Source organism: Buteo buteo, chromosome 1, assembly GCF_964188355.1.
Source record: "Buteo buteo chromosome 1, bButBut1.hap1.1, whole genome shotgun sequence".
Lineage (NCBI taxonomy): Eukaryota > Metazoa > Chordata > Aves > Accipitriformes > Accipitridae > Buteo > Buteo buteo.
In genome coordinates this window covers 45,626,696-45,652,946 of record NC_134171.1, presented here as the reverse complement: position 1 = coordinate 45,652,946, position 26,251 = coordinate 45,626,696, and the positions used below count along the sequence as shown (strand labels likewise).

Sequence of the window (26,251 nt, the reverse complement as noted above, 5' to 3'; positions counted from 1 at the left end):
CCTTTTGTTATATTTTTCTCTCCCCTGTCCAGCTGAGGAGGGGGAGTGATAGAGCGGCTTTGGTGGGCACCTGGCATCCAGCCAGGGTCAACCCACCACAGTCCTTTTTGGCGCCCAATATGTATTGGCTTTGTGTGGCGAGTTTTTGGTAGCAGGGGGGGTTACAGGGGTGGCTTCTGTAAGAAGCTGCTGGAAGCTTCCCCTGTGTTCGAGAGAGAGCCCATACCAGCTGGCTCTAAGACAGACCCGCCGCCGGCCAAGGCCGAGCCAATCAGCGATAGTGGTAACACCTCTGTGATAACATTTTTCAGAAGGAAAAAAGTTGGGACAGATGGAAACGGCAGCTGGAGAGAGGAGTGAGAACATGTAAGAGAAACAAGCCTGCAGACACCAAGGTCAGTGAAGAAGGAGGGGGAGGAGATGCTCCAGGCGCCGGAGCGAAGATTCCCCTGCAGCCCGTGGTGAAGACCATGGTGAGGCAGGCTGTCCCCCTGCAGCCCAGGGAGGTCCATGGTGGAGCAGATCTCCACCTGCAGCCCGTGGAGGACCCCACGCCGGAGCAGGTGGGTTCCTGAAGGAGGCTGTGACCCCGTGGGAAGCCCATGCTGGAGCAGGCTTCTGGCAGGACCTGTGGATCTGTGGAGAGAGGAGTCCACGCTGGAGCAGGTTTTCTGGCAGGACTTGTGACCCCACGGGGGACCCACGCTGGAGCAGTCTGTGCCTGAAGGACTGCAGCCCGTGGAAAGGACCCATGCTGGAGCAGGTCGTGAAGAACTGCAGCCCATGGGAAGGACCCATGTTGGAGAAGTTCATGGAGGACTGTCTCCCATGGGTGGGACCCCATGCTGGAGCAGGAGAAGAGTGTGATGAGTCCTCCTCTTGAGGAGGATGAAACGGCAGAAAATAACATGTGATGAACTGACCGTAAACCCCATTCCCCGTCCCCCTGTGCTGCTGGGGGGGGGTTCGTAGAGAATCCGGGAGTGAAGTTGTGCCCGAGAAGAAGGGAGGGGTGGAGGGAAGGTGTTCTGAGATTTGGTTTTATTTCTCATTACCCTACTCTGGTTGATTTGCAATAAATTGAGTTAATTTTCCCCAAGCTGAGTCTGTTTTGCCTGTGATGGTAATTGGTGAGTGATCTCTCCTGTCCTTATCTCGACCCACAAGCTCTTTGTTATATTTTCTCTCCCCTGTCCAGTTGAGGAGGGGGAGTGATAGAATGGCTTTAGTGGGCACCTGGCATCCAGCCAGGGTCAACCCACGACAAAAAGTCATAGTACATAGGAGTATGTATTACACTCCTGAAGATTCCTAGTAAACTGCAGTTTGTCATAATGTTTGAGTGTATCACTGTATAGAAAGAGATTTAATGTAAAAGGTACAAGAAACTCAGGGTGCAAAGAAAATATAAAATAAAGTTTGTCATGGGGAAATTTTTAGTCTCATATTTAGATTTACTAGCCTGGATTTAGGAAAATGAAGTAATTGAAGTTAACATAAAAATGAAAATATAACTGAAGTTTATTTGACATCCAGTGTGGAGCATTCACCACGCAATACATTGTCCCACACAAGAGTCCAGCTGAACTTTTTAGAAGCCAAAGAAGAATAACGCCTCCAGCCTTCGAAATTCAGCACAAAGCCATTAATTTCACAGTGCCACTTCACAGAATGAAGATAGTGGTGGAGACACCAAGTAAAGCAATTCTAGTCGATTTGAATCACCACCCTCTAGGGCTTGTTAAAGCTATGGCTCGCGACAACCAGGAAGGGGTTATAAAATGGTATCAAGTGCAGTGTGAGCCAGATGGTCGGATTTCTTTTCTCACACAAAACAATAAGCCGCTCTGAAACACAAAGGACATGGCTTGAGAACAGCCGGGACACTGGAAGCAGAGAGCATGCCGAGGCCACCTAGCCAAAGAACTATGTAGTCAGCAAGCCAACAAAAGCAGTGCCAACACAGAATGGCATCAGCATATCAGACTTCCCAGCTCACACTGTCAGTATCAGATCTAATGAATAATCTAAGCTTTGAACTTTGATTTTTGTCACTAGTATTTCCTTTAGTTCATCATTCATGTTTCCTCTTCTTCCCACCACTGAACTCACCATCCTGGCACTTAGCCATCTCTCTTTTCTCCTTTATATACTCTCTCTTTACCTTCATTCCATTATTTCCTTTCCTTTGCTTTTCCCTTTTCTCTTACCTTCTCCTATATTCTGTTCAGGAATTAAAAACTAATAAACCACAAGTATGATTGATAACCACCAAGACTAAGTGAACTAGCAGCCAGCCAGCTATTCACTTCCCCCTTCCTTTGTTCTCCTAGCAGTTGAAAAAAATAATTTGAGGCATTCTTAGGCAGAAAGTTCCTTGGATCACAAAGGATTTCCTAAAGAGTTCTCTTACATTCTTGGATTAATCTTAAATATTTTTAGACAGTTAAGGCCTGAGAGCACCTCTGAAAGTGACTGTGGAACTTCCATTCACTAACATCCAGTCACAGGACTCTGAACTTCACAGGTGGGAAGTAGAGGACTTGACAGGTATAGAAAATATTCTAATATACTCCCCTTTTCTATGGATCTAAAAGTAATTAGCTTCTCTGCAGAATACTTTTTGCCTCTATACCAGAAGAAATTGAGACAGTTTATTAAGTAACTCAGAGTGTCACAGTCAACACCTAACCAAGCCATTACGAAAAATCATTCAGCGTCTGATGCAGGACATCATGACACGCCAATAAGCAACTGATGGAAAAATTACAGTAAGAGTGGAGAAAAAGTAATTTCTAATTTAGGATGGCCATTATCTTGATCCATGTCAAAAATGTACAGTTTGCATAACAGCCTTAATCATCAGGGAAAGACAAAGAGATGATTAAAACTTCCTACCTCAACTACTGTTTTATGCCTGTATCGCACACATGTTTGGGAAAAAATGTACAATTTAATTTAGTGTGAGGAAATAAAGACAGCAAGTGACAATGAAAAAGGAAGGAGTCCAATGAATCTGGGCATGCCCATGTCAGACACAGAAATGGGAAGAACAGTTCATATATTCTACTAACTGTTCCAAGTTTATCTGCACCACCGGTCAGCCTACAATGGGACTTCAAAAAAAAAAAAAAAATCAAAAGAAGAAAAATGAAACTAACAGATTTAGTGATAAATAATCTGCATAAAAGGCAGGTAAGGGACAAGAACCTGAAGTTTTAGTTTAGAAAAACAGCATATCAGGAGAGTACAGCTTTGACATAGGTAGCTTTCAATACCTCAAAATGCATTTATCAAATATTTCAGACATAGCAATTTGTGAAGGATTTGATGCTTTTTGTCTACGTTGTTTCATGCACAGCTTAGGCAAGACACACATTTCTCAGTGATGTTAATGGAGTTTCAACATATAAGCCAAGGATCTCTTTCATTTAGCAAGTCAATCCTTTAACTCCACTCATCATGTAAGTGTTTAAAATAGCAATTTTAAAACTGTTAAGTAGAACTCATGATGTTTGAGAACAACTATAAATCATTCGGTTACAAGATATAGTATTTAAATAATTATAGCTACTTAGCTGCTATTGTAATGTTAATCAGGTATATAGAACATTTGCTTATAACATTTTATTCTCCAGACATAGAATACTAAAGTGTTTTCTGGTAAGCTTACTCCTTTAAATAAGGTGTATTTCTCAGCTTCTCTGATCTTGAGCTCAGTACCAAATCTGTCTAAAACTTAGAATTTATCCATGAAGAATATTTTCCCCCGCAAGGAAAAAAAAAAAAAAAGTCAACCCAGTATGAGGATTTGAAACCCAAAAACCCTAAAGCATGACCTTGTTAGAGACAAATATAAAGCTTACCACAGACAAAATTTACAAAAAAAAAAAAAAAAAAGAAAATCAATCAAGTTACGAAGTACACAGTTGTTTGATCTGAAAATGAAATAGCAATAGACCAGAAAGCAAAAAACTTTAACTACAATCATCATATATAGAGTCGCTGTCAGTGACTACCATCTCATGTAACAGCATCTTGTAGGCATACTGAACCTCTTTCCCCTGCTGTCCCCCAGGTTCAGATTAGCCTTTATTAAAGAATACTGTGAAAGACTAAACAAAATGCTCAGAATATTTGTTTTCTGAATGTAAGAACTTTTTTGAATTTTTCTGGTCTCAGAAGCAGTTTATTGAAGTGAGATCATTTGTGCTAGAGGATGCCACCTAAACTAACAAGGAGGACATGTGGCAGTGCCCTTCTGACACCACTGGTAGTGATGGGGTTCACCTTCTCTATCCAGGAGTCCCTCTGTTGAGGGTTTTTTCCTATTAGCTTTTTAATATTTTTGACCTGATAGCTGGCAGGACTTCAGCCTTACTGAAGGCAATCTACTAGTGCCTAGCTCAGAAATGTTCTGTAAAAGGAAGGAATAACATGAAAATAGTTTGAAATCTTCTGGCTCCTTTACCATATAGATATAGTGAATGTTGGAGGACACATTCAACAGTCATGAATGGCAACAATGCTTTAATGTCACTGTGCTCTATTACAGCAGTGAATGAGCTGAAGTTAACAAGGTAGAAACTGAGATTGGTAAGGCCCATATATACCAAATAAAATATAGGAAAATTATATATACCAAATAAATCACAGGAAAATAATTGTCCCCATTCTCACCTGTTTAACACCACTGAAGACAACATAAGATGAGAAAGAAGAGAGAAAATGAAATATTTTACACTATTTGTAAGCATCTAGTTTTACTGCCCAAATTAGAAGATTTGAGTATCTTGATAAATAACAGTTTTCAGAAGGCAACTCAGAGCAAGTCACTTGGATATCCTAGTCTTTTTCTGAATATTGTCACTGACTAAAGGAGAAACCTACTTTTTTAATCCAGCATCCAAATTAGGTGTCCGAAATTGAACACTATTCGTATATTCCATTATCCACTACAATAGATATGAAACTAATGCGGTAAATTTAAAACAAAGATGAGCTAACAAAACTTTAGGCAGCATCTGGATGATATTTCTACCTAAAGTACTGTCTTGCTTTCCATTTCAGTAAATAAATCTCACTACATTTCCCCCCCCTCAGAAAAAGAAACACTATAATTTTTCAAACATGCTCTGAATTTATTTGTATTGTATATAGCACACTGAAGAACTGAAATTAGCCCCATAAATTTAAATGTTTTAGTGCTTGTTACTGTCATTTGTTCTATCAGAGTATTGCATCATCAAAAAAGTTTTTTAAAAAGATTGTGATCGTTAAGACCCAAGACAGAAACATTCAGGTTTTGTTGTTATTGCACAAACCATTCCCTGCAAGGCCCAAATGCTACACTCCTAAAGTAATTTTTTTTTCCCACTACCTCAGATAACATGCTACTTACTTAAAATCTATATATTATGACAATATACCAATTTTATACAGTGTCTTCATTTAGTTTTGAACAAATTTAAACCTTCACTATTACTTACAAGTGCATTTCCCATTACAAGATTTCCACACACACCCTTCAATCTATGATCCCCTGTCCCTTAACACGTTTTGATGAAGTTGCTGAGCTTAACATGTCTGCTGAAGGAGGCAAAGGAGGAGAGGCACTTCACCTTGGCAGTCACCCCATCTACTCAGCAAGAGTCAACTATAATGCTTGCACAGCTGGGCTTTATATATTTTTTTCTTTAATTAAGTTTATGAGAAAAGAATTTTTGGTGTGTTCCCCCTGCCCACCCCCCCTTCAATTATTCTACTACAAAACCCTTCATAATAATAAAGATATTGGTATTTGTGCATGACCTGGAATGTTTGGATTTGGTAAAAAAAGCCCAACTTTTCATTTAAAGGACAATTCCTCAACCATAAATGCAGTAAAAAATTCAATTCTGAAAATTTTGAAATTGGTTCCATTTGAACAACCTTATACTAGAATACAATTAAAATTTAAGTGGAATATTGTCATTTAAATGAATGTTCCCTACAAAGGTGCTATTACTGAGAATGCAACTATATCCACAACATATAATAATATCAACAAAAACAGGACAGTCTTTAAAAAGAATATGAATTAATTCAATCCCTAGGTAGACTCATTAAAAATGGCCTTATTTAAAAACATCCCCCCCCCCCCAAGCCATCTGCCTGTTTTAAACAGTGAAAACATGCTGCAAATCTGTCAAAGTACTCAAACATGCTTAATCAAGGTCTGTATTGGCAGACTTCCAGAAATCTGCAAGGTGTGCTCAAATTACATTAAAAAAGACAAGTTGCAATTATTGACATCTTCAGTATAAGATACTTAACATAAGGTATATCTCTCAGCAATCAGGCTGGCATCTCTCAGCATTCAGAAGATTAAAAAGTAGCTAAACTTGCATGCTTTAGTAAATATGTAGGTAAACTCTTCATTGTCCAAATTCAAAGCAAGGAAGACCCATGTAGCCATGAGCAATCTGCTGGTCTACCAATTTCAACACCAAATACAAGCATAGGTCCTGCAGCCTTGCAAAAATCCTCTGAAATCCTAAATTCTGTTTTTCCTGTAATAGAGATTAATATCCTTTGGGCTTTGGGACTGTAAGTACATTCAGATGAATGAGGTCAACAGCCACATTTGTAAGACAAGCTGCCACGGATTAATTTCCAGGAGACAACTGGTTTATTCAGGTTAAAAAGGGGTGATTGCCCAGAGCACCAAGTACAAACAAAAAGAAAAAAACAATCCATAAGATATCTCTGGAGTAAGATACTTACTGTAGTAACTTTTTCAGTAATTTATTCACTGTACACTCCCTGCAGCCTCTATACAACTGCTTGAAAACATATAACCTGATAGCAATATTCCAGATATTGTTCAGCTGCACTTACCTTTGAAGAAGCAATCTTCATTGTGTACAATGGTGACCTTTTGCTTTTTCAGACAGGCAGCCCTGTGCACTTCACAATGGTTTTCATAGAATTCTCCATCAGAACCGCACACAGGCTTGTAATGCGGCTTGCAGTGCTCCATGCATAGACACTCAGCTTGGCCAGTCTCCCCATTCACAACGCAGTGTCTACCCAGACCGCAGTACTTGTTTTCGCATGATCTGAAATGGCCATCTTGACCCATATACCCTAAAAAAAAAAAAAAAAGTAGCTTTGAGATATTAATTATATTTTATTCAGTTGCATGTGAGATACAAATAGGATTGTATTATGTAAATGAAGTGAGAATATGTCCTTTGTTACATCCTTGACAATATTTACTCTTCATTTAACAAGTTTCATAGCACATCATGCCTTTTTAAAGGTATATTGAAGTTTGTCCCCTTAAGATTGCTATGTTATTGCATGTAATAGAACAATGCATTCTCTAGAATTTATATCACAGAATCACAGAATATCTTGAGTTGGAAGGGACCCGTAAGGATCACTGAGTCCAACGCATTCTCTAGAATTTATATCACAGAATCACAGAATATCTTGAGTTGGAAAGGACCTGTAAGGATCACTGAGTCCAACTCTGTGCTCCTCACAGGACTACCTAAAACTAAACCATATGACTAAGGGCGACATCCAGACACTCCTTGAACTCTGACAGGCAGATAAAATAGACATTCACACATTGAGACTGATAGCAAGAATAACGAGAGATGGGTCAAGGCTTTTAAACAACATGGAGAAGAAAAAAAAAAAACAAAAACCTCTGTGGTGGCAAGACAATTACATTTCAGGGAAGAGCATGGTGGAAAAGCGCCAAACTGACTTGAAATGGGCAAATCCAATTCAACATTAAAAATTTCCCATAAGTTTTTAAAAATATTACTCCTTGTGCCAACATATCACCACTATATACAAGCAACAGATATTAACTGACAGAAATTAATATAAATCCAATTTCCTTCAATTACCGCTAGCCTCAAATAAAGTCTTGCAATGTCCAAGAGTACTTTACAGCACAGGTCATGTACACAACATTACAGAATTACAGGACTTCTTTGAAGTGATAGAAATGTTGCAGTTTGAGGCCGAAGTCCATAAATCATTATTATTTCTGCCTTCTGAATTGGAAGATAAAGATCTCAATCTGATAACTGCTGTGAATTATTAAGAGGTGTGTGGTGACTCAATAATGCACTGTGCTGTATATTGCTGTGAAAGTAGAAACCTATTTAAGACTTCACTTGGGACTTCATTTTAGTACTCTAATTGAATCTGATGCCTGAATGCAAAACAGCTACTTTCAGATGAGGGAGAATGATTTGCATAATATATATTGATATTTATAGTGTTGGTATATGTCAGCATATACCAATCATGTACATCAATAAACAAGCAAGCTTTTTGCCATAATGAAAAACTGTATTACTTTGTTATGAAATGTTTTATAAATGTCTCCATTTTACATCATTAACTATTCCAAAACAATACATCTATTTGCATACAACACTGCATACGCAACTCCTTCTATTGAAGTCGATAGTAAAATTCCCATTGACCTCAATAAAGGCAAGCTTCTTTCTTCAGACACAGTCTTTGCCTTAAGTTCAGCTATTTTTAACGCTTTCAGCACGTTTAACAAACACTGTTCTGTGCTATTTTTAAGTTAGGAACTTGCAGATATAATGTATTCGATAAAAAGGAGCAGCTATGCAGTGTTTCAAGTGTTTTATAGTACATACTTAAGAAAAAAGTTTAAATGTTTATTCTTAAGTCCACCAACTAGTGGTTATCAGATCACTCATAAAAAAATAAATATAATCCACGCAATTTCAAATGAGGTGACAAAATGTTCACAGATATAACTTTGATAGAAATTTGAACTAAAGGCGCACACAATTCTGAAAATGTAAACAAACCAATAAATATTAAATAGCTACTGTGAGATAAAAATAAATGTGTTTAGACTTAAGTATTTTTTTTTTTTTAAATAAGCTAGTGACACAGAAATCTAGGAATTTTAAGATTACCAGTAGAAAACAAGGTTATATGTAATGGCATGGATTTGATCTTCATCAGTTAAGTCAAAATACTAACTTTATTGTGGAGGATCAAATCAAATTAGCAAAAGGTGCAGGGCACGTGCAGTCTGCTTGGATTTTTTTTCTTTCACCTGAGTAAGTGATGAAGCACTAAGTGCTGCAACTAAGTAATAAAGAAACAACTGCAAAGAACTATTTTAAATACTACCGAGAGAAGTTTTTCCATGTTTCCACTTCACATTTCTGGGGAATTATTAATGAAATATTGGAACAAGCAGACTTCTAAATCACAGAGGAAAAAGCCAGAGAAACAAAAGGAGATACCAGATGTTTTGAATAGCCTTAGGAAGCGGCATTTACTAGCTATAGATAAAAAACACTAGCATTTTATTGTCAGAGCTGAAAAAACACGCAAAACGCTTGACCCAAATATGATGATACAACAATGTCAGTAATGTTTTTGTTCACACAAATGTATCATCTTTAAGTCTTAACTCATTGCAAAGTAAGTCTTTAAAAACACAGAGATAAAAATCTGATATACAAAGAACTTCTGTAATGATAACAAGGTTTAGTTGATAAAGGCAAGTGAAGCACAGCTTCGTTATTGGTCTGATCCACTGTGTTTGGTTAGACAGACCTGAGTGTTAGTTCTGACCAGTAGAGGTACTGCAGGGTATTCAGGACTCCTACCTAACATGCTTTTCATCAAGTTACAGCTGTCTGCCTGCCTATACCATGGCAGGAGGAATGAAAACTCAGTGTATAAACTAGCCGTCAAACAAAACCAACTTCTGCTGCTTTTCACTGTTCTAGCCCAACTTGCAAGAATCACTATATTTGGCAAATCCTTCATTTTATTTCACATTTCCAAAAAGGGTAGTTCCTTTAGGTAGCAATAATTTTCATCTTGGAATAGAGCTGCTTCCTGTTCAGATACAAAGCTACAGGAATCTTGTTATTATCAACAATAAACCATCTTTTAAACTCATATGGGCTGTGACTTGCAGCCCATTCATGAAACACCTGGCTATTCCAGTGACACTCAGAAAATTGCCACTATTACTTTTCTTACTGGGAATTATTATTAATGGAGGTATACTTTTGAAAGACTGATAATGGAAGGTTTTGGGGGGTTTGTTGGGTTTTTCTGGGGGGAGGGGGGCTGTCTGCTTGGTCTTTTTAGCACCAGTGTAGATAAGTCTCCTGGGACAAAGTTACTTAGGATGCAGCACCCATTCAGAAGACCACCAACACCACCACCTCCCTCCAAGTTATAAAACAAAAAAACACCAAGTTTTTCTGAAGGCTGTTCTTCCATCTAAGCATTTAGATTTAGAAAGCAAACTAGTCCAAGATGAACTTAGGTTCCTATATTTGGACATAATTCAGTAATTTACTAGAGAAGATAAGCAGCCCAGTATATTCAGTATTGAGAGACTGAGAACGAGTAAATCAAGAAGACAAATAATCCACCCATGAATGCTAATCTTTTGCCAGCAATTTAATTGGTATTGCTTATGTGATGATAGGTAAGTCTGCATTTGTCAAGTGCCACAATACAACAACAGGGAAGCGTGTACCCGTATTAGCTACGTACTCTGAATTTTCAGCCAAAAAAGTGTAATACCTATGCATTCTGAGAGGGTCTATAATAGTATGGAAAATAAAATGTACTTTGTTGCACTTGAAAGTAAGTCAGGAAACATTTAAATTATCATAGTCTTAAGTTAAAAAAACAAACACGCTTTAAGAAATATTAAAAATTTATTATGCCTAAGACAGCCAAAGCAGTGACATAGCTTTTTCAGATTCTCTTGAAACTTAAACTCTAAACAGACATAAAATGAAAGAGCAAAGAAAAAAAAGAGAGTTTTTATTTTTAAGAAATGGAGAAAGCAACTTTTTTTGGCTTTTCTCCTAAGACAAATTTTAATAAATACAGTTTCAAGCTGTCACTTAGGATTCCACATACATGTTTCCTAGCTGAAGGCCAGCTGAACAGCACCAGAGTTGAGCAAGGTTTAGGTCATGGTTGCATCATTTACACTTGGGAATTAAGTGGATGGTTTAGCATGCAAAAGGCTCACAGGAATATACACTTTTTCCTTTAACTAATCAGTTTAAAGAAACATTGCACATGGAAACTTTGGAAATTCTTGAGAGTATGCATCACCACGTTCTCCAGTTGGCCCTAGGCTGGAACACACACAAGCTTGCTGTATGTTGAGCCCTCCCTCACAAACTCAGACTTTTTTTTTTTTTTATTGCCCTAACAACATAATTTGCATTTATGGTTTCTGTCATAACTTGCAGCATTATCTACGTGTCATCTAAAACAAAGTGGCAGCTATTTTTGGAGGCAATACGTTGGTATCTTGTGTACAAATTACTAACACTGATTTCTGAGGTCAACAGTCCCGTTAACGCCACCTCCCTTTTATTTAAAACGATTATGTAAATGACAATTCCAACTCTACAGCTGTATTTTTGTTCAATATACTATCTACAAAAGGCTCAACCAAGACTGTAATCCTAATGTTGGTAATTGTCCAGTGTAGCCTTAAGTTTCACATGAAGCAGAAATATCTCAGGGAAAGCAATGGGGAGATGGGAGAAAGAAAAAAAAAAAGAGGAAAAGAAGATTGATTACCACCTACCACTAACACTGGTAGGGCATTAACACTGAGCATGACCTCAGCATGAACTGTGAGTATCTGCTCATAAATATTAAAGCTCTAGACTTTTTCTTTTTTTTAAAGCTGTAGTATTTTAACAGAAGTTCTTCAACAAATTTTGATATCACTAGCAAGAACAGCTTGTAATTACACTGACTGAATATGACATTAAATCTGCTTTACTCATTATCCAGCACTCTTGGTATACGAACTTCTTCAGTAATTTAGCATTTTTTATTCTGGTTAGGAATATTTGGGACAGGGGACAAAATTTAAAGAAAATAATGAATTTTTTTAGAGTAAATAAAAATTATTCATAATTTGTCAATATAATGCTTATGGCAATAAAGTTCCCCCACATAACTAACAGCACATATCTTAATAAACTAAAAAGATACAGGATTTTGAACTCTCCTTACCAATGTATTCTCTAAACATAATATTAGAGTGCCTGACCACAGAATATGCCTTGATTTTAAACTGTAGCATCTTTGCTTGGTTGGTTGTTGTGTGAGCCTCTATTGTAACAGACAATACAGTTTTCACAACTGACTACTAAATTTTCTGCATTCCAAACTCTAACTAGCTTAGCCAAGCTTTTGGACACACTACTAGGAATTTCTATTTCATACATTTTTCTGAAGTGATGGGACCTCTGGAATATGGTCACCTGGGGCAGGGTGGTGGTGTGTAGAGAAATCTCACTTGTGGTCATGTTCATGGATTTGTATGCAAAATAATTTTAACATGTGTCTTCTATAGATTATATACAGACATATAAGTATTTCTTACAAATTTCTAAAGTGACAAAAATATAAATTCCTGCTCCATGTTTATTCACTTTTCTTTTTCTGTGACTGATTTAATGATTGTAGGGCATCTTCAATTTAATAGTCTTTCATACCACTAACTACCTCATGAAGCTCATAAAAGTAGAAGGAAATAGAGCTCCAAAAAATGCCTTTGAAACCCTAACTTTTAAAGGCTTAGCCTTAAAAATAATCCAATCTCACATTCTTTTCCAAGTAAGACTAAACTCGGAGGTGTCTCTTGTCTTTCCACTTAAAACTCCTTTCTCATCTCTTCACATTCAACTTTCTTGTTGTTGTTTCCTCAATTTATCTAGAAGCTTTAGTTTCTCAGAGGCAAAACAGAAGTTCATACCAGCAGCACTAGTGGTTCAAAGATGGGAAAGTGGGAAAAAAGAAAAAACAAAAGCAAGCACCACACCTGTGCAGGAGCAGGATGAGCACCTGCAGCTGCAACTGCAGTCCACTGCCTGCAGTGACAGCCACTTTCAGCTCCCACCCCCCAGCCCTGCTCCCACCTGTAGGAGTAATGGTAAATAGTAGACATGGCTGATCATTAGTTTGCTGTCCCATGGTTTTCTTTCAGCATCAACCAAGTAAGCTGGAGTACTTTATACAAGACTTTACTTTGCCTGTGCATACAATCAGTTTTCGGCTGGGTCTTGTACTGTCCTCTCCTCTGTTCTTCCCTGTGCCATCCCCACCCCCCCCACTCACCCACAAAAAAAGCCCTCCTCCCCCCACTTTGTAAGGGAATGGAAGTACTATAAGGATTTGCACCTCCTTAGAATTTGATTGCAATCTTCTGGTTTGCTCAACACTTACCAGTGAGGACTGACTAACAGAAACGGACACAAGACATCATAACTGCACATGCCTTTTTTAACCTTAAAAGTCAGGCTAAATACACTTAAGAGAATCCTTGCCTTGTGTATTCAAATAAAGTTGACTTTCTTATTCTCCTGTAAAGGTAAATCAGGAACAAAACAGGAGAAAGTGCCATACTTCTAAAGGACTAAATATGCAAAACTACAGTGAGTAAAAGGAGAAGAAAAAACCCTCTAATACTGTCCTGGGTTCAGCTGGGATAGAGTTAATTTTTACAGGAACCTAGGAGGTGGGGGGCATAGCCGGGGCAGCTGACCTGAACTAGCCAAGGAGCTATTCCATACCATGTGACATCATGCTCAGTATATATATAGGGAGCGGGCCGGGGGGGGGTAGATCCTTCTTTCGGTGGGGGAGGTGGCGGAGTGTTGGGTCCCGGGTGGTGAGCAGTTGCACTGTGCATCACTCTTTTTGTATACTCGTTCATTAGTACCGTTGTTGTTGTTGTAATTCCTTTGTGTTGTCCCAGTAAACTGCCTTTATCTCAGCCCTCGAGGTTCCAGGTTTTTTTTCTTTTCTCTCCTCCGTCTTCCCCCCATCCCACCGGAGGGGGGCGGGAGGAGTGAGCGAGCGGCCGCGTGGTTCTTTGTTACCGGCTGGGCTAAAACCACGACAAATACCAAGGAGGTTTGTAAGAGTTGCGTACCCAGCTCTTAACGTGAAATATTGAAACCTCCCAGAAGAGTGTATCTGTCGGTCACAATCAGTCAGCTTAGCAACTTTGCCCATGTGAATCCCTTTCTCTTACCAGCACTTTGCAGCTACCTTGAGCAAACTTTACAGAATTTAGTTTCCTCAGAAAAGAGAAAAATCAAATCACACCTCCTCTGCTTGAATCAGATTGAAGACAGGGAACAAAAACACCACATAAGAAAAAGAGTAGAAATGAAAATGCAACCAGCACTACGTAAAACCATCTTCTGCTTACGAGGCAGAAACTTGTCTCACCTTCCAGAGCCTTCACCTGCTCCTCCGCCTTCCTGTTAGCTGACCCTGTAGGGCTTTCTCCTCTCCCCCCGCGGCTCCATCCCCTCTTGCGCCGCTGCGGTTTCCCTGCCCCACAAGAGGAGGCTCAGCCCCTGCCCAGCCCTCTCCTCCTGCGATTAAGACGGAGTTGCTGTGGATTCCTGCCTCTGTAAGCTTCCTTGCTCCCTCGCTGGGCTAGTAAGCATCTGCTTTGATGTCGGAGCAAAACAAACGACTATGACAACTCCACCACACAGCCTTTCCTCCAGAGCAGCGCCCTGTTCAGATTTCTGCCTGAACCAAAATCAATTTCACCACCAAAGTGCTGCAGGGCAATGCTCTGGCCCTGTGCCCAGGGCCCCGACAGCAAGGTCTTGTGTGCAGCCTCATAGCCCAGTGGCCTGCGCGTTCCCTCAGGTGAAATTACTGCCCTGGCTAGGACTCTTCACGTGCTTGTGGGAGCCAAGAAAGTGTTGCCAAAGTCTCTTTCGCTGCTGGGAGATGATCTTCTGGCACTATACTAAGCCTTGCAAAAATCCCCTCCGCTGATCATCCTCCTTACATTTGACCAGTGACCATTACATTGGTAAAACTATCTGTGGGCTCAAGACACGCTACTTGCCTTATACAGGAGAATGGAAAACATATACACGTCTGAAACAAAGAGCTGAACAGATTTGGAGTAAGAGCACTGCTGGGTCTACATGTAAATGTGGACTGATGTCCTCCGAGCAGTTTCAGGCCAGCAATTCATTATTTTCAAGTAAAACCTTAGTTGCGCCTAGCATTTACTGTGTTTTTCTCACATATTGTTTTTGTCTTTTGAAAAATGTTTATTATTCGTTTAACATCAAACCAGTGGCAAACAGTGTATGCTCTAAAACAAAGTGGGAAATGACATGCCTGCCTCATCACATAAATACATACATGGACCTTTATTCAACTGGTTGATTGCTTTTCAATTGCAGTGCGGCAGGCGATCCTCTATTCTGCTGGATATGTTATCCAATCTCACCAAGAGCAGGAAATGTGCATCACAGCGACAGCAGTTTTGAAAAGGTCATAGTTTGAACAACCTTTCACACATTTTAATGCTTGTTTGAAATACAGCTTGCTGAAAATCACAAAGGGCTAGCTTAGTTCTCAGTCAGACAAAACAACCTGAGTACTGCTCATTTGTTATTTAAAACCCAAACTGATTAGTTTTAGCAATATGATGAAAATAAGCAAAACTCTCAGTTAATTACTGACTGGAATTTCCCTTTTACTTAGTTTAAAATTATAAAGGCTGTTAGGATTTGGTCTCAAGAACCAAGGCAGTAACACAAAATAATAATAATAACTGTTCCTCTATGGTAAGTAGTATGGTAAGTCCTCTATGAAGAACAGTTTTGTCAATTTTGAGTTAATATTATAGTAAAAGACTGCTGTTTCCTCTATAGGTATATGTGGCTTTCCCTGGGATTAAATATGCTCCTATATGAAACAACATTATAAACAGAAAATTTAACTTATCCTCTGATCAAATAGCTGGCACCAAAAAGGTCATTCAATTACCCATGGTATGAACTAGTATACCATAATCCAGTTATTATACAATTCCCGTGTTAGACATTGAAACAAAACTGTTTTGTTGGGTTTTTTTACTTCAAAGCCCTCCCTGAAGAAAAGAGCTGTGATGACTTTCTGTTACTTTCCCCAGGGACCTCTACTAGAAAAAGCAGCACAGACATTGAGCAGCATTTAAACCGTATGGTTAAAGTGCTGCATCATTACTGTTCAAGGAAAGCTAAAAAAGAAATGCCAAGCATTTTCAGTTTTACTGATTAGAAACATTTGCTCCTAGTAAATTTGACATTGTTCATTTTTTTCAAGTTGTTACTAAGGAATGGTGGCGGGTTGACCCTGGACAGCAGGTAAGCACCCACCCAGTCGCTTGCTGACCCCCTCAGGAATTCAGAAGGAATTCAATATGGAATTAATTTACTAATTTCCATCCATCAGCAGGCAGATGCCCAGCCACCTCCTGGAAACTAGCACACGTAACAGGGCCATGCCTTAATCACCAATGTCCCCCGCTTCCTCCTCCTTTCCCCCAGCTGTTATTGCTGAGCTATGGTATGGGATATCCCTTTGGTCAGTTCGGGTCAGCTGTCCGGGCCGTATCCCCTTCCAGCTTCTTGCTTTGAGGGGGGCAGGGTGGGAAAAAGGCCTCGATGCTGTGCAAGCGCTGCTCAGCAATAGCTAAAACCCAACGCTGTCTTGGTCACCAATTTACAACATGGCACTATGTGGGCTGCTGTGAAGAAAATTAACTTCATCCCAGACAGACCCAGTACAGGAAAGTGTGAGAGCTTTGTAGGCATTAGTAAATCCAGCAAGGTAAGAGCAGGAGGGCAGGGAGGGGAGCAGGGAAGGAAGTTAATCTAAACTGTCAATCAGTGGAATTTTTAGGAAAAAGTGTATTTGGAAGAATATGAAAATAATTTCTCATTCGATTTCTTTGACAAAAGTAGTAAGAAACTAATATTTTCCATGTCCTTTACCTGTGTGGAACATAAACGCATGAAATTTAACAGTGTAAAGGTTATTAAGGCAGGCTATGAACTTTGCAAGCCCTTCAGAAAGAACAACAGCAAAACGCTGCATACTTGTATTGTATATATGAGCATAGCTCTCAAAGACACTTAACTCCGCTAACAAACTTTGACACCAATGACCCATGTGTGGATTTCTGAAAGAAAAAAAAAACACACAAACCAACAAAACCTACAAAACGTAAATGCCATTCCAAAAGGTGTGCAGTATCTGACAGTGGCGTTTTAGAGACAGTAAAAAGGAGCCTTAAAAAGAATGTCTTTACAAAGAATAGATATATACATGGTGAAGCAATACCATTTGCCTCTGGACCTTGTTAGAAGAATATCGTAATCTCAAATAGGCTTGAACTTTCATGACTTAATTCTGCCATTTTAAGTTAGCTAAGAAGTGATGCATAGTAAAATGCACTGCGTATACCCCTCTTTTTCAGAGCAGGATTGATCCTATCTGCTCCATATATTGAGCAAAGTTGTATTTTTTTCTGAAAGAGTTAGAGTTAACCCAAAATATCTACAATTATCAACCCCCCCCTAAAACCTAGACTGTGCTAAAATGAAAAGGCAAAATGATTTTCCAGACCTCTGTTAGGAGAGAATATTGCTCCATGAAAAGAAAAAATACATGGAAAAGTGAAGTATTAAAAACCTTCATCCTGACATATGATATGAGAATATTCCTGTTTGAAAAATTTATAAAAGCAATAGTCGACATAAACAGTCTATTTAAAATTATTTCTACATCTATGTATAAGTCTTTATACTTGTTACAAATTACCTGTTATACCAGAGATATATTCCATTTAAACAAATATAAAAATAACTTCTTTCACAGAATATAATGCACTAGTGAGATGATTCAGTCAAGCAATGTGACTAGTGAAATTTTTTTTTTTACTTCTGTACTTAAACTAAAGATATTTTCTGTGGAATATAATTCCTAAAAAAAAAAAGATTAAAGAATAGTTTTGCTGCTAAACCATAGTAAGACAGCTTCAATTTTGTAAGTCTGGTACTCTTAGTGGAAATAGTTCACTATAGAATCAACTGTTTTTATTCTTTTGGTTCTTCTAATAAATCTGTAAAAGCAAACTGAAGTAAAAATACAAAAAGCACTATCTCCTACCTCATGGAAAATCAATCTTATAAGAAAATGCATATATATCTTTATGAATGAGAAAGCATTTAGCTTTCAACAGAAAGAAAAATTCCAGTCAGATATTCCAACTGTCATGTTTTTTGTAATAGTTGATATAACTTATGCCTAGTGACAAACTGCCCCATAAACATAGCAAAAATACTGTGTTTTTTTCTTGGATAATATTAGAAATTGATAGAACCCACTAGTATTGCTACATGTGAATTAATCTAGGGCTATAGTAATAGATAATCCTTAAGCATTTCAGAAATACAAGATACAGTATTAATTGTACAAAAATGTAAAGATCATTTTAAACTACTATTCAAGAGAGAACTGTCTACAAGAACATCTGTAGAGATTCATAATTGCCACACCTCTGGTTCAGCTGTTGCATTTCTTCCCATCTGAAAATGGCAGAAAGTTAAACTGCAAACTATGGTCAGCACAGCTACCAAGGCCCTGTCAATTGTTTCAATGTTTTAGCTACTGAAGTGCAGAAACTTTTCAAATGAATGAAAATGAAAATCCTGTTATAATATTCACTGTAGATGTAATTTCCGAAAGGAAGGCTAATTTCCATACACATTAATAAAGCTAAATAGTTTGTTATACATCATACTTTCTTAAGTGATTTCAAGTAATTTATGAAATGGGACACACAGAACTAAATTTACTTTTTATAACTAGACAAATAAACATTGCTGTGGGAATAAGTATTTTGGGCTACTAAATTTTTTGTTATTATACTGAATTGAAAGTTATTGCAGGTCAACAAACCCTGTTTATGCTTGGCAACTCTAAGTTATTAATTGCAGCAGAAATAAACATTTCATCACAAATCCTTTTTAAATTGCAATGCCTTTGTAACAAAATTTTTACAACTGTTTTTATCATAAACAGTTAAATGACTGAAATTATAATGCAGAATATTTTTTTCTCTGTGCTTAAGGACTGCCAGCTGATCTTCCAATTTACAACAATTTGAAAACTGGCAAAGAAATCTAACTAAGATCTGTGTGACTTGACTAATTAGTTTAAAGTTACTGGAATGACCCAGGTAACTTGCTTAGTTTTCAATAAAACCAGTTATATCTTTACACTGTACATTTATCCTCACACAGAAGCATAACTAAATTATAGCTGTATTATTTTCTTTTTATTACCTCACTGTAAGGTAACATACATAGAATGCTTACATACATTTTAGGTCATGACAGAGCTTATTTTACCATCTTAATTTCATGTTGTGTGCAGAAGAAGTAACACAGTACCACAGTCTAAAGAAAAAAAAAAAAAGAAAGTACAAATAGGAATAGGAATGGATATGCACTTCTTTTAAAGCAGTTTAATACACAAATTGCCATAGCTATTTCTGAATAATTTGGACATCAGTGTACTTCCAGTCATGCTGTTAGCACAAACTTGCTTTTTATTCCCTTTATAGTTAGTCTTAATTTTCCACCTGAATTAATAGCCAGTGTAAAGGATATTCATAAATATATATGGCCTAATTTTTTTCAACATAACTTTACTGGAGTAGAGAGATTTTGTTTGAGTATGTACGCTATGCAAGTATTTAACTCAACTTATTTCTTCCTCCCTCTTCCTTAGCTGCACCAAGAGTTATATGGCTTTCCACCCCATGTTTCCTTTCTTGAAGGAACATTTTTGAGTGGACAATGGTCTTAGTAATATTCCACTGACAGGAACATCACAGGATCACCACAGATTAACTCGGCAAGAAAAAAATCATCAAAGTTCTGTGGGTTCTGCAACACAGTCAAGTCAAACTGATTTTTTCAGAGGTAGTGGGAGGCACACTCTCCTGTAATGTTACCTGCGTGGTACGGTAAAACAGATGCTGAAGATTTTCAAGGCAGTGATGGCAGCTGAAACAGATAGAATGTGCTTGCCTCACATATTGAACTCATTCGTATTTGATCAGTTTAAACTGATCAGTTTAAATATAACTCTAAATTACGCAATTTTCTGTCTGCGGTGCTTGAAGAACTCTTTTAATACTGCTGATGTAAAATGTGACAGGCAGTGAGCAGGTAAAGTCTAACAGACATATTTAGATAGCCTAAAATGTTATCTATATGCTGAAAATGTGTAAAATTGCTGAATGTGTGTATGATAGTATAGAGAATACATGTAAAAATAAGTATCGTTCTCCAAAATAACAACATGGTTAATGCATGTAACATAGGACAGATTAAAAATTATTTTTATCAAATCCATGTTGTTAGAGAAGTATTGGGAAATTAAAATGTAACTAAATTAAATTTAGTCTTTTGAAAGCTAGATTTGGGGAATAATCTCATTATTTTGATCAGTTGAAGCTGTCAGTCCTGTAATAATCTGTTGATGAGTATGTAAGATGCAGAAATCTTTGATCAAATAATTACTCTGACTCTGCGTTTCCTGCATTTTCAACTGCTGTAACCAAGTAATTGTGAAGTGACTAGTTTTCTCAGTGTTGACCAAAAGTTTGAATTTTAAGGCAATAACTCCAACCTAATAAATGTTTTGGCACATTTCCCCAGTATATCCTGTTTTCCTAAGCTTGTATTTTGAGAAATAATCTATTCTAATGCTCCATACATCATACATCTAAGGTAGGACTGCTGAGGAAGTGATTCAAACCTTGCTGCTATTCCAGCCTTTGTGGTGATCTGTGGTCCCAAAATCTAAACTCAAAGAATGTGCTCGTACTCTACATAAACTGCAAAGTAGTATTTAGACTAGGTCTACACCACTTATCACATTTACATAGAGAGCTTAGATTGAACTGATGAATGCTTGGGTGTTGGGACCATCCATGGCCATGGAGAACATGAATTTCTAAATCTGCATCATGAGTCACTGCCCAACTCAGAATGCAGCGTTAAGGAGGGTAGTTTTCATTTAACCAATATATAAGCATTAAATAATTATTGATGAAAGGTATGTTCAGGAGAAAGCGATCTGTTAAAAGGTCTTTTTGCCTGGGGTTTTTGTTTTGCTTTGGTTTGGTTTCATTTTAATCTGATGAACTGATTAGTAGTTTATATTCTTGAAATCAACACTATAATGATTTTGTTCCAGCTTGGTTTTTCACTTCACCCTGAAGATAATCTCTTACCATCATCTAGGAAGAAACTGGTTGGTCTGCTCTGGACAGCTCTACCTGCTATAAGGACTGCTGTGGCTCCTTGACCTAAAGCATTATCCTAAACGACCCCCAACAACTGTAGGAGTTTGCCAAGTATGATAATAGCTCATAAATTCATGTTCTTGTTTTGTGTTTCTGTAGCAACTAGGTACTAATAAAACATCCCCAAAGGCAGAAGCTGCATTTTCTGCCTCTGATAGCCTTCTCTTTTCCTGTTTTTCTGTGCTGATCCTGTTTTGATCTTAAAGAAAAACAATCAGACGTTCAATAACATCAACAGCTTGAGACCTTGTAAAATTAACATTCTCTCTTTTCTCTCATTACTACCATCTCATTAATAACCATTATACAAAACTAAAATAAAACAAGGGGGAAAACAACTTCTGGAGGGAAAAAAGTATTCCAATTTTTTTTTTTTTCCTGTGTAAAAATACTTGTTAAAGCTAAATATTAATTACAATTGAAATTCTTTGACTCATACTAATTTTTGAAGTCTTAAATGTTTTATGTGTTTTCCTGATTAAAATTCACAAAGTTGAACATATTCATGTTCATTTTCATTAGTGAACTAGCCACTAATGGCTGGACACAAACACAATTGCTTTTATCTGTTTAATGTAATTTTAAACCAAGATTGCTGTTAACAGATACAGTGGCACTCTCTACTCAACACACTCTGTCTATTTCTTGCACTCACAATCTCAATATTTGTGTCCATTTTCAAAAAAATATTATGTCTTTGTGCTTAGGCTTTTATAGAACAATCGCAACTAGAAGAAAATAATTATATATGTAGTGTTATGCAGAACATTTAAAGTGCATGCAAAGAAAAAAGACATGAAATCAGAACATTCAAAACAATTGAGCAAAGTGTTAAATGTACCATCTGAAGTTGTGTTGGTAGCCTCTGATTCCTGCAGCTAACACAGAAAGCATACCATGTGCTAATGACTAAACTTGGCAGACTTTCAAGGTCTGAGTTTGGTTTGTTCAGGGTTTTTTTCCTATAAATGGACTACTTATCATTTTAGTTAGCATTTGCTTGACTTCAGGACTGTAAAAATGAGAAGTCATGCTGTGGTTTTTGTGCCTCAATCAATTTCTGTTTACTGAAATCAAGGAATTATCATTTTACAGTACAGACATTAACAGACGGCTCATGAGTGACCCTTCCTAGATTATTGGATCTACACTGGTGTGAAAGTAGAGTGAGTGAGCTGTGTTCTTTATTGAATTCATGCATGGTGAACAGCAGATTTTTAAAAACAGGACTGAGAGTGAGCTAAGTTCATACTGAATAAATATATGAACAAATAACAAAACAACTGACAAATATTGTTTAGTAGAGTGATTTTTCTAACCCTATTCTTTTTTTTTAATACTGTATTTTAATAAAAAGGAAAAATCTATCTTGACAGTTTCTCAGATAGTATTTAGTGCTTTTGACTGTAAAATAATGTGCAATCTCATAACGATATCTAACAGACCCCCTTTTAAGGCAAAACACCCCACAAAAAACAGCAGATGAACAAAATATTACTTTTTTCCCCAATTTTCAATTCAGTCCCTAGAATCTAATGATCAACAGCAAGGGCCATACTCCTATTTCTCACTACTGAATTCAGCCTCAAGATCATTCTGGCTACCTTAAGCTTATTTTCGTTATTCCTATTTTGGGTGGGGAGGAAGAACCTTTGCTGCAGTTCAGGCTTCTTGGGGGATAGCCATCAGCTTGAAAAAAACAGTCAGTGTAATGTTTTGAAAATCAATTTGTCATGACTGAACTTGAGTTTGATGGAAGATAAAAGACAGGAAAAAAATTGAAGTGAAACATCTTAAGCATGTGATTTTGGTTCTTAAGTTCACGTTTAAGGAAATACACAAAACACAGCTAAAGAAATAGTAAAACATTCAGTCCTCTTGTTTATGTGGTTCAGCCAAAGCATTTAGAAAAAAAGGCATGTCTGTGTTATGATCTCAAATGTGTTAATAATCTACACATCCACCATGACTTGCTTTCAATAACAAGTTATTTGAAAAGTTTTCAAGTGGTAAGAATATCCTCCTATTCATATGATGAACTATTCCATTGCTAATAAATTATAAAAAAAAAAAGAAGGTAAAAAAACCTTGAAGACCAAAACAACTACCATTTATATTTTAGCCTGCTGTAATTTGAAACATTTATCTGTCAGAGTTCTATTGAACTCTCCACTTTGGCTTGTGATATTCAAAGGTTCTGGATGTACTTGAATTAAGCATTCAGTGATCATGTGGAAAATAATTCAGCTTCAGATTACTCTAAGAAAATGAGGGAACTAAATAAGGCAATTGTTTTGCAAAACAAAATAAAACCCTGAAGCCTTATATTGAATTACAGACTTTATTCTCTTCAGTACCAAAAAAAACAAAATTCAATTTTGCAATGTAAAATAATGCAAGGATGTGTGTGTTGCTTTATTGCTTCTCCACAAGAGCCTTATTTTGCATGGCTATGTTTCTTACCTGTCCTAACTGTCCTAATATTTTCCAAGAGAATCCAATTTTGCATTAATTCAGTCAGGTGTAAATTCAGGGCCTTGAATAGCCTGAGTTTCTACTCCAGGTAGAAAAAAGTAATCATAAGAGACTTGGAGATAGCAGTAGGAATTGGTTTGTGAGATTATGAAATTTTGTGAGCAAGATGAATTCCCTCAAGTGTGGCAGTTCTTAAAAAAAAATCTAGTGGCAAGGACTGGAATGTGAGGAAAGACTATCATTTCTACATTCCCGCTAAAGTAAGAGGAACATGAGAAAATAAAGAGTTATCTAAAGAAACTCAGTGCTTATTTTTCTGTTATTGTTGTTGAATCATTCTGAAACAATCTCATTGAAAATGTAGATTTCCTGAAGAACAGTCAATGCAAAAACAAAGAAGAAAAGCTAAATGTTACAGCCATGTGAAAAAACGGGAGGAAAATAGAAGGTCTATAACTCTAAGCTGAAGTAGAAAACAGTAGAATACTCACAACCCAAAGGCCAGGATAATTCAAGTGTTAAATAAAACGTACTCAAAAGTGAAATCTACTCTTAAAAGGACAGCATTGCAAGTATGCATGAAATAATGCATAATTCATCTTATATAACTTCTCATAAAATCAACTTAAATAGCATTAAAAACTAGATTTATTTTAATTCTAGTGCTGAGGCAGTCTTTCAAAAATAAGCATCAACAAAATCTGAGGCTAAACTGAAAAATGCATTTTATGGATAAGTCCTGTAACATCTATCAACAGGCAAATAACTGCATATCCCTGTATAAGTAAACATAGTCAACTATTTTATAAACTGTGAGTTCCAAGATATTACACAATTGAATTTATGGAATGTTGACATGCACTACTATGTTCTGGATACAAAAAATGTAGTAATGCATGTAATTCTGAAGAAGGGAAAACAACAAAGGAAAGTAAAATGTGAGGTGAAAAGAGCTGTTATTGACAGGTATTTGTCAAGGATTCTATAAGATAATTCACATAGCTTGTGTGTAAACAGGGACACATTAAGAGCAAAGGACACTTGCATTCTTTGTGTTTCAGAGACAGAGAGAGAGGTGTTATCCCAGAACTCTTTGATTGCTTTAGTTAATACTGCTAATCTTTCTGGAAAGTGCAATGGAAGTGTAGCAGAGTAAAAAAAATTATTTCCCTCCCCCTGCTCAAGAAAAAGCTGCTTTATTGCTATGCCTCTCAGCCATCCTTATAGTTGAAAAAATAGCTAGTGGCTTTTTCGGGGGAAATGAGCTGTTCCATTCAAGCATTTCCTGTTCCTTCCCTCCAAAAAGCTTCTCTCCTTTCTATTATCTTCTCCTTTGTTCCAATGAGAGAGAAAGGAAACTTCCCTCTTTCTGAGATTCACAATTCACAAACACCTACACCTTTTTGCTTAGTCAGTCAAAATTGCTTAACGTGAAAAGGTTTGGCAGGCAGCTTTGCTATTCTGTAATTATTCCTTCTTGCATTTCTGGTAATGCGATAATGAAATCCATCATTATGTGATGCTGGAAGCCGCGACAGAAAGTCATCTTTCTATTTTGGTCTACCAAGGCCAATCTTTCTGACTTACACTCTTACAAACAGTGCATGATCAGATGACTTTTGGAATACGTTTTGCATTGCCACTATGTGAGAAATGCATAGTTTGTAAACATCATATAAATAAGAATTAAATAGAGAGGAGAAATAGACTGTATCACAACTCTACAAATTAAAAAGTGATGCGTATACAAAACAGGATATTTATGGCTTTGTTTCAAAGAAGACTAGCTTCAGAATGAGCTTCCAATCATCTGTAGACAAGTCAAACAACCTCTGTTGATGGAGAACAGGAAACAGATTCAAGCTTAATAGAAAATACTATTTCTCTTTACAAAACTCCATTGTAAAACTGTGCATTAATATGGTCAAGTTGCAATCTATGATTCAGTTTCTTTCTTTTTTAAGTAGAATATTTCTGAGGGAACAAAAGTTAAACTACAAAATGACATCAGGATCACACTGATGTCAATAGTTAACACAGGTAAAGAAGAAAATATCGATCATTAAATAGGGAGCTGCCTTTTTTCGTAAGAACTTAGACAATTGTAAAGATAAAGAACACAAAGATCCCTTCATGAAGCTAGTGAGCAGAGTTTGCATAAACAGGGGTCCTTGTTACAGACAAAGGGGCACAAATATGGGGGGAAGGTATCATTGCTCATATATTCCAGTTCAAAAACAAAGGTCAGTCAGTTGCCAAAATTCCTCCAGAAAAATATCTTGTGTGAGATACCAGGACTGCGAAAAAAGAGGATGCATCGACCACTACACATCTTCCTGCCGCAGACCCAGCCCATTTTCTTTTCACCCATAGCTTTGAAATTTTGATCAAAAGATAATCCTAATTAAATCATCATTCTGAAATCAAATTATTAGAGTAAATTGACACAAATGGACTCCTGGGCATATCAAAGGCACTTCAAATACATCTAGTACTTCTGTCATTAAATGGATGATCTAAAATCTT

General features: G+C 37.2%; 1 protein-coding gene across 1 annotated transcript in view; it reads right to left on the bottom strand.

Moving 5' to 3' along the window:
- FSTL5 (follistatin like 5) overlaps window positions 1-26,251 on the bottom strand; it is a 312,282-nt gene that overhangs the window by 231,040 nt on the left and 54,991 nt on the right. Inside the window, exon 3 of the mRNA XM_075029092.1 lies at window positions 6,880-7,128. Within this exon, the coding sequence (XP_074885193.1) occupies window positions 6,880-7,128 (249 nt within the window). The remainder of the gene's footprint in view (window positions 1-6,879; window positions 7,129-26,251) is intronic.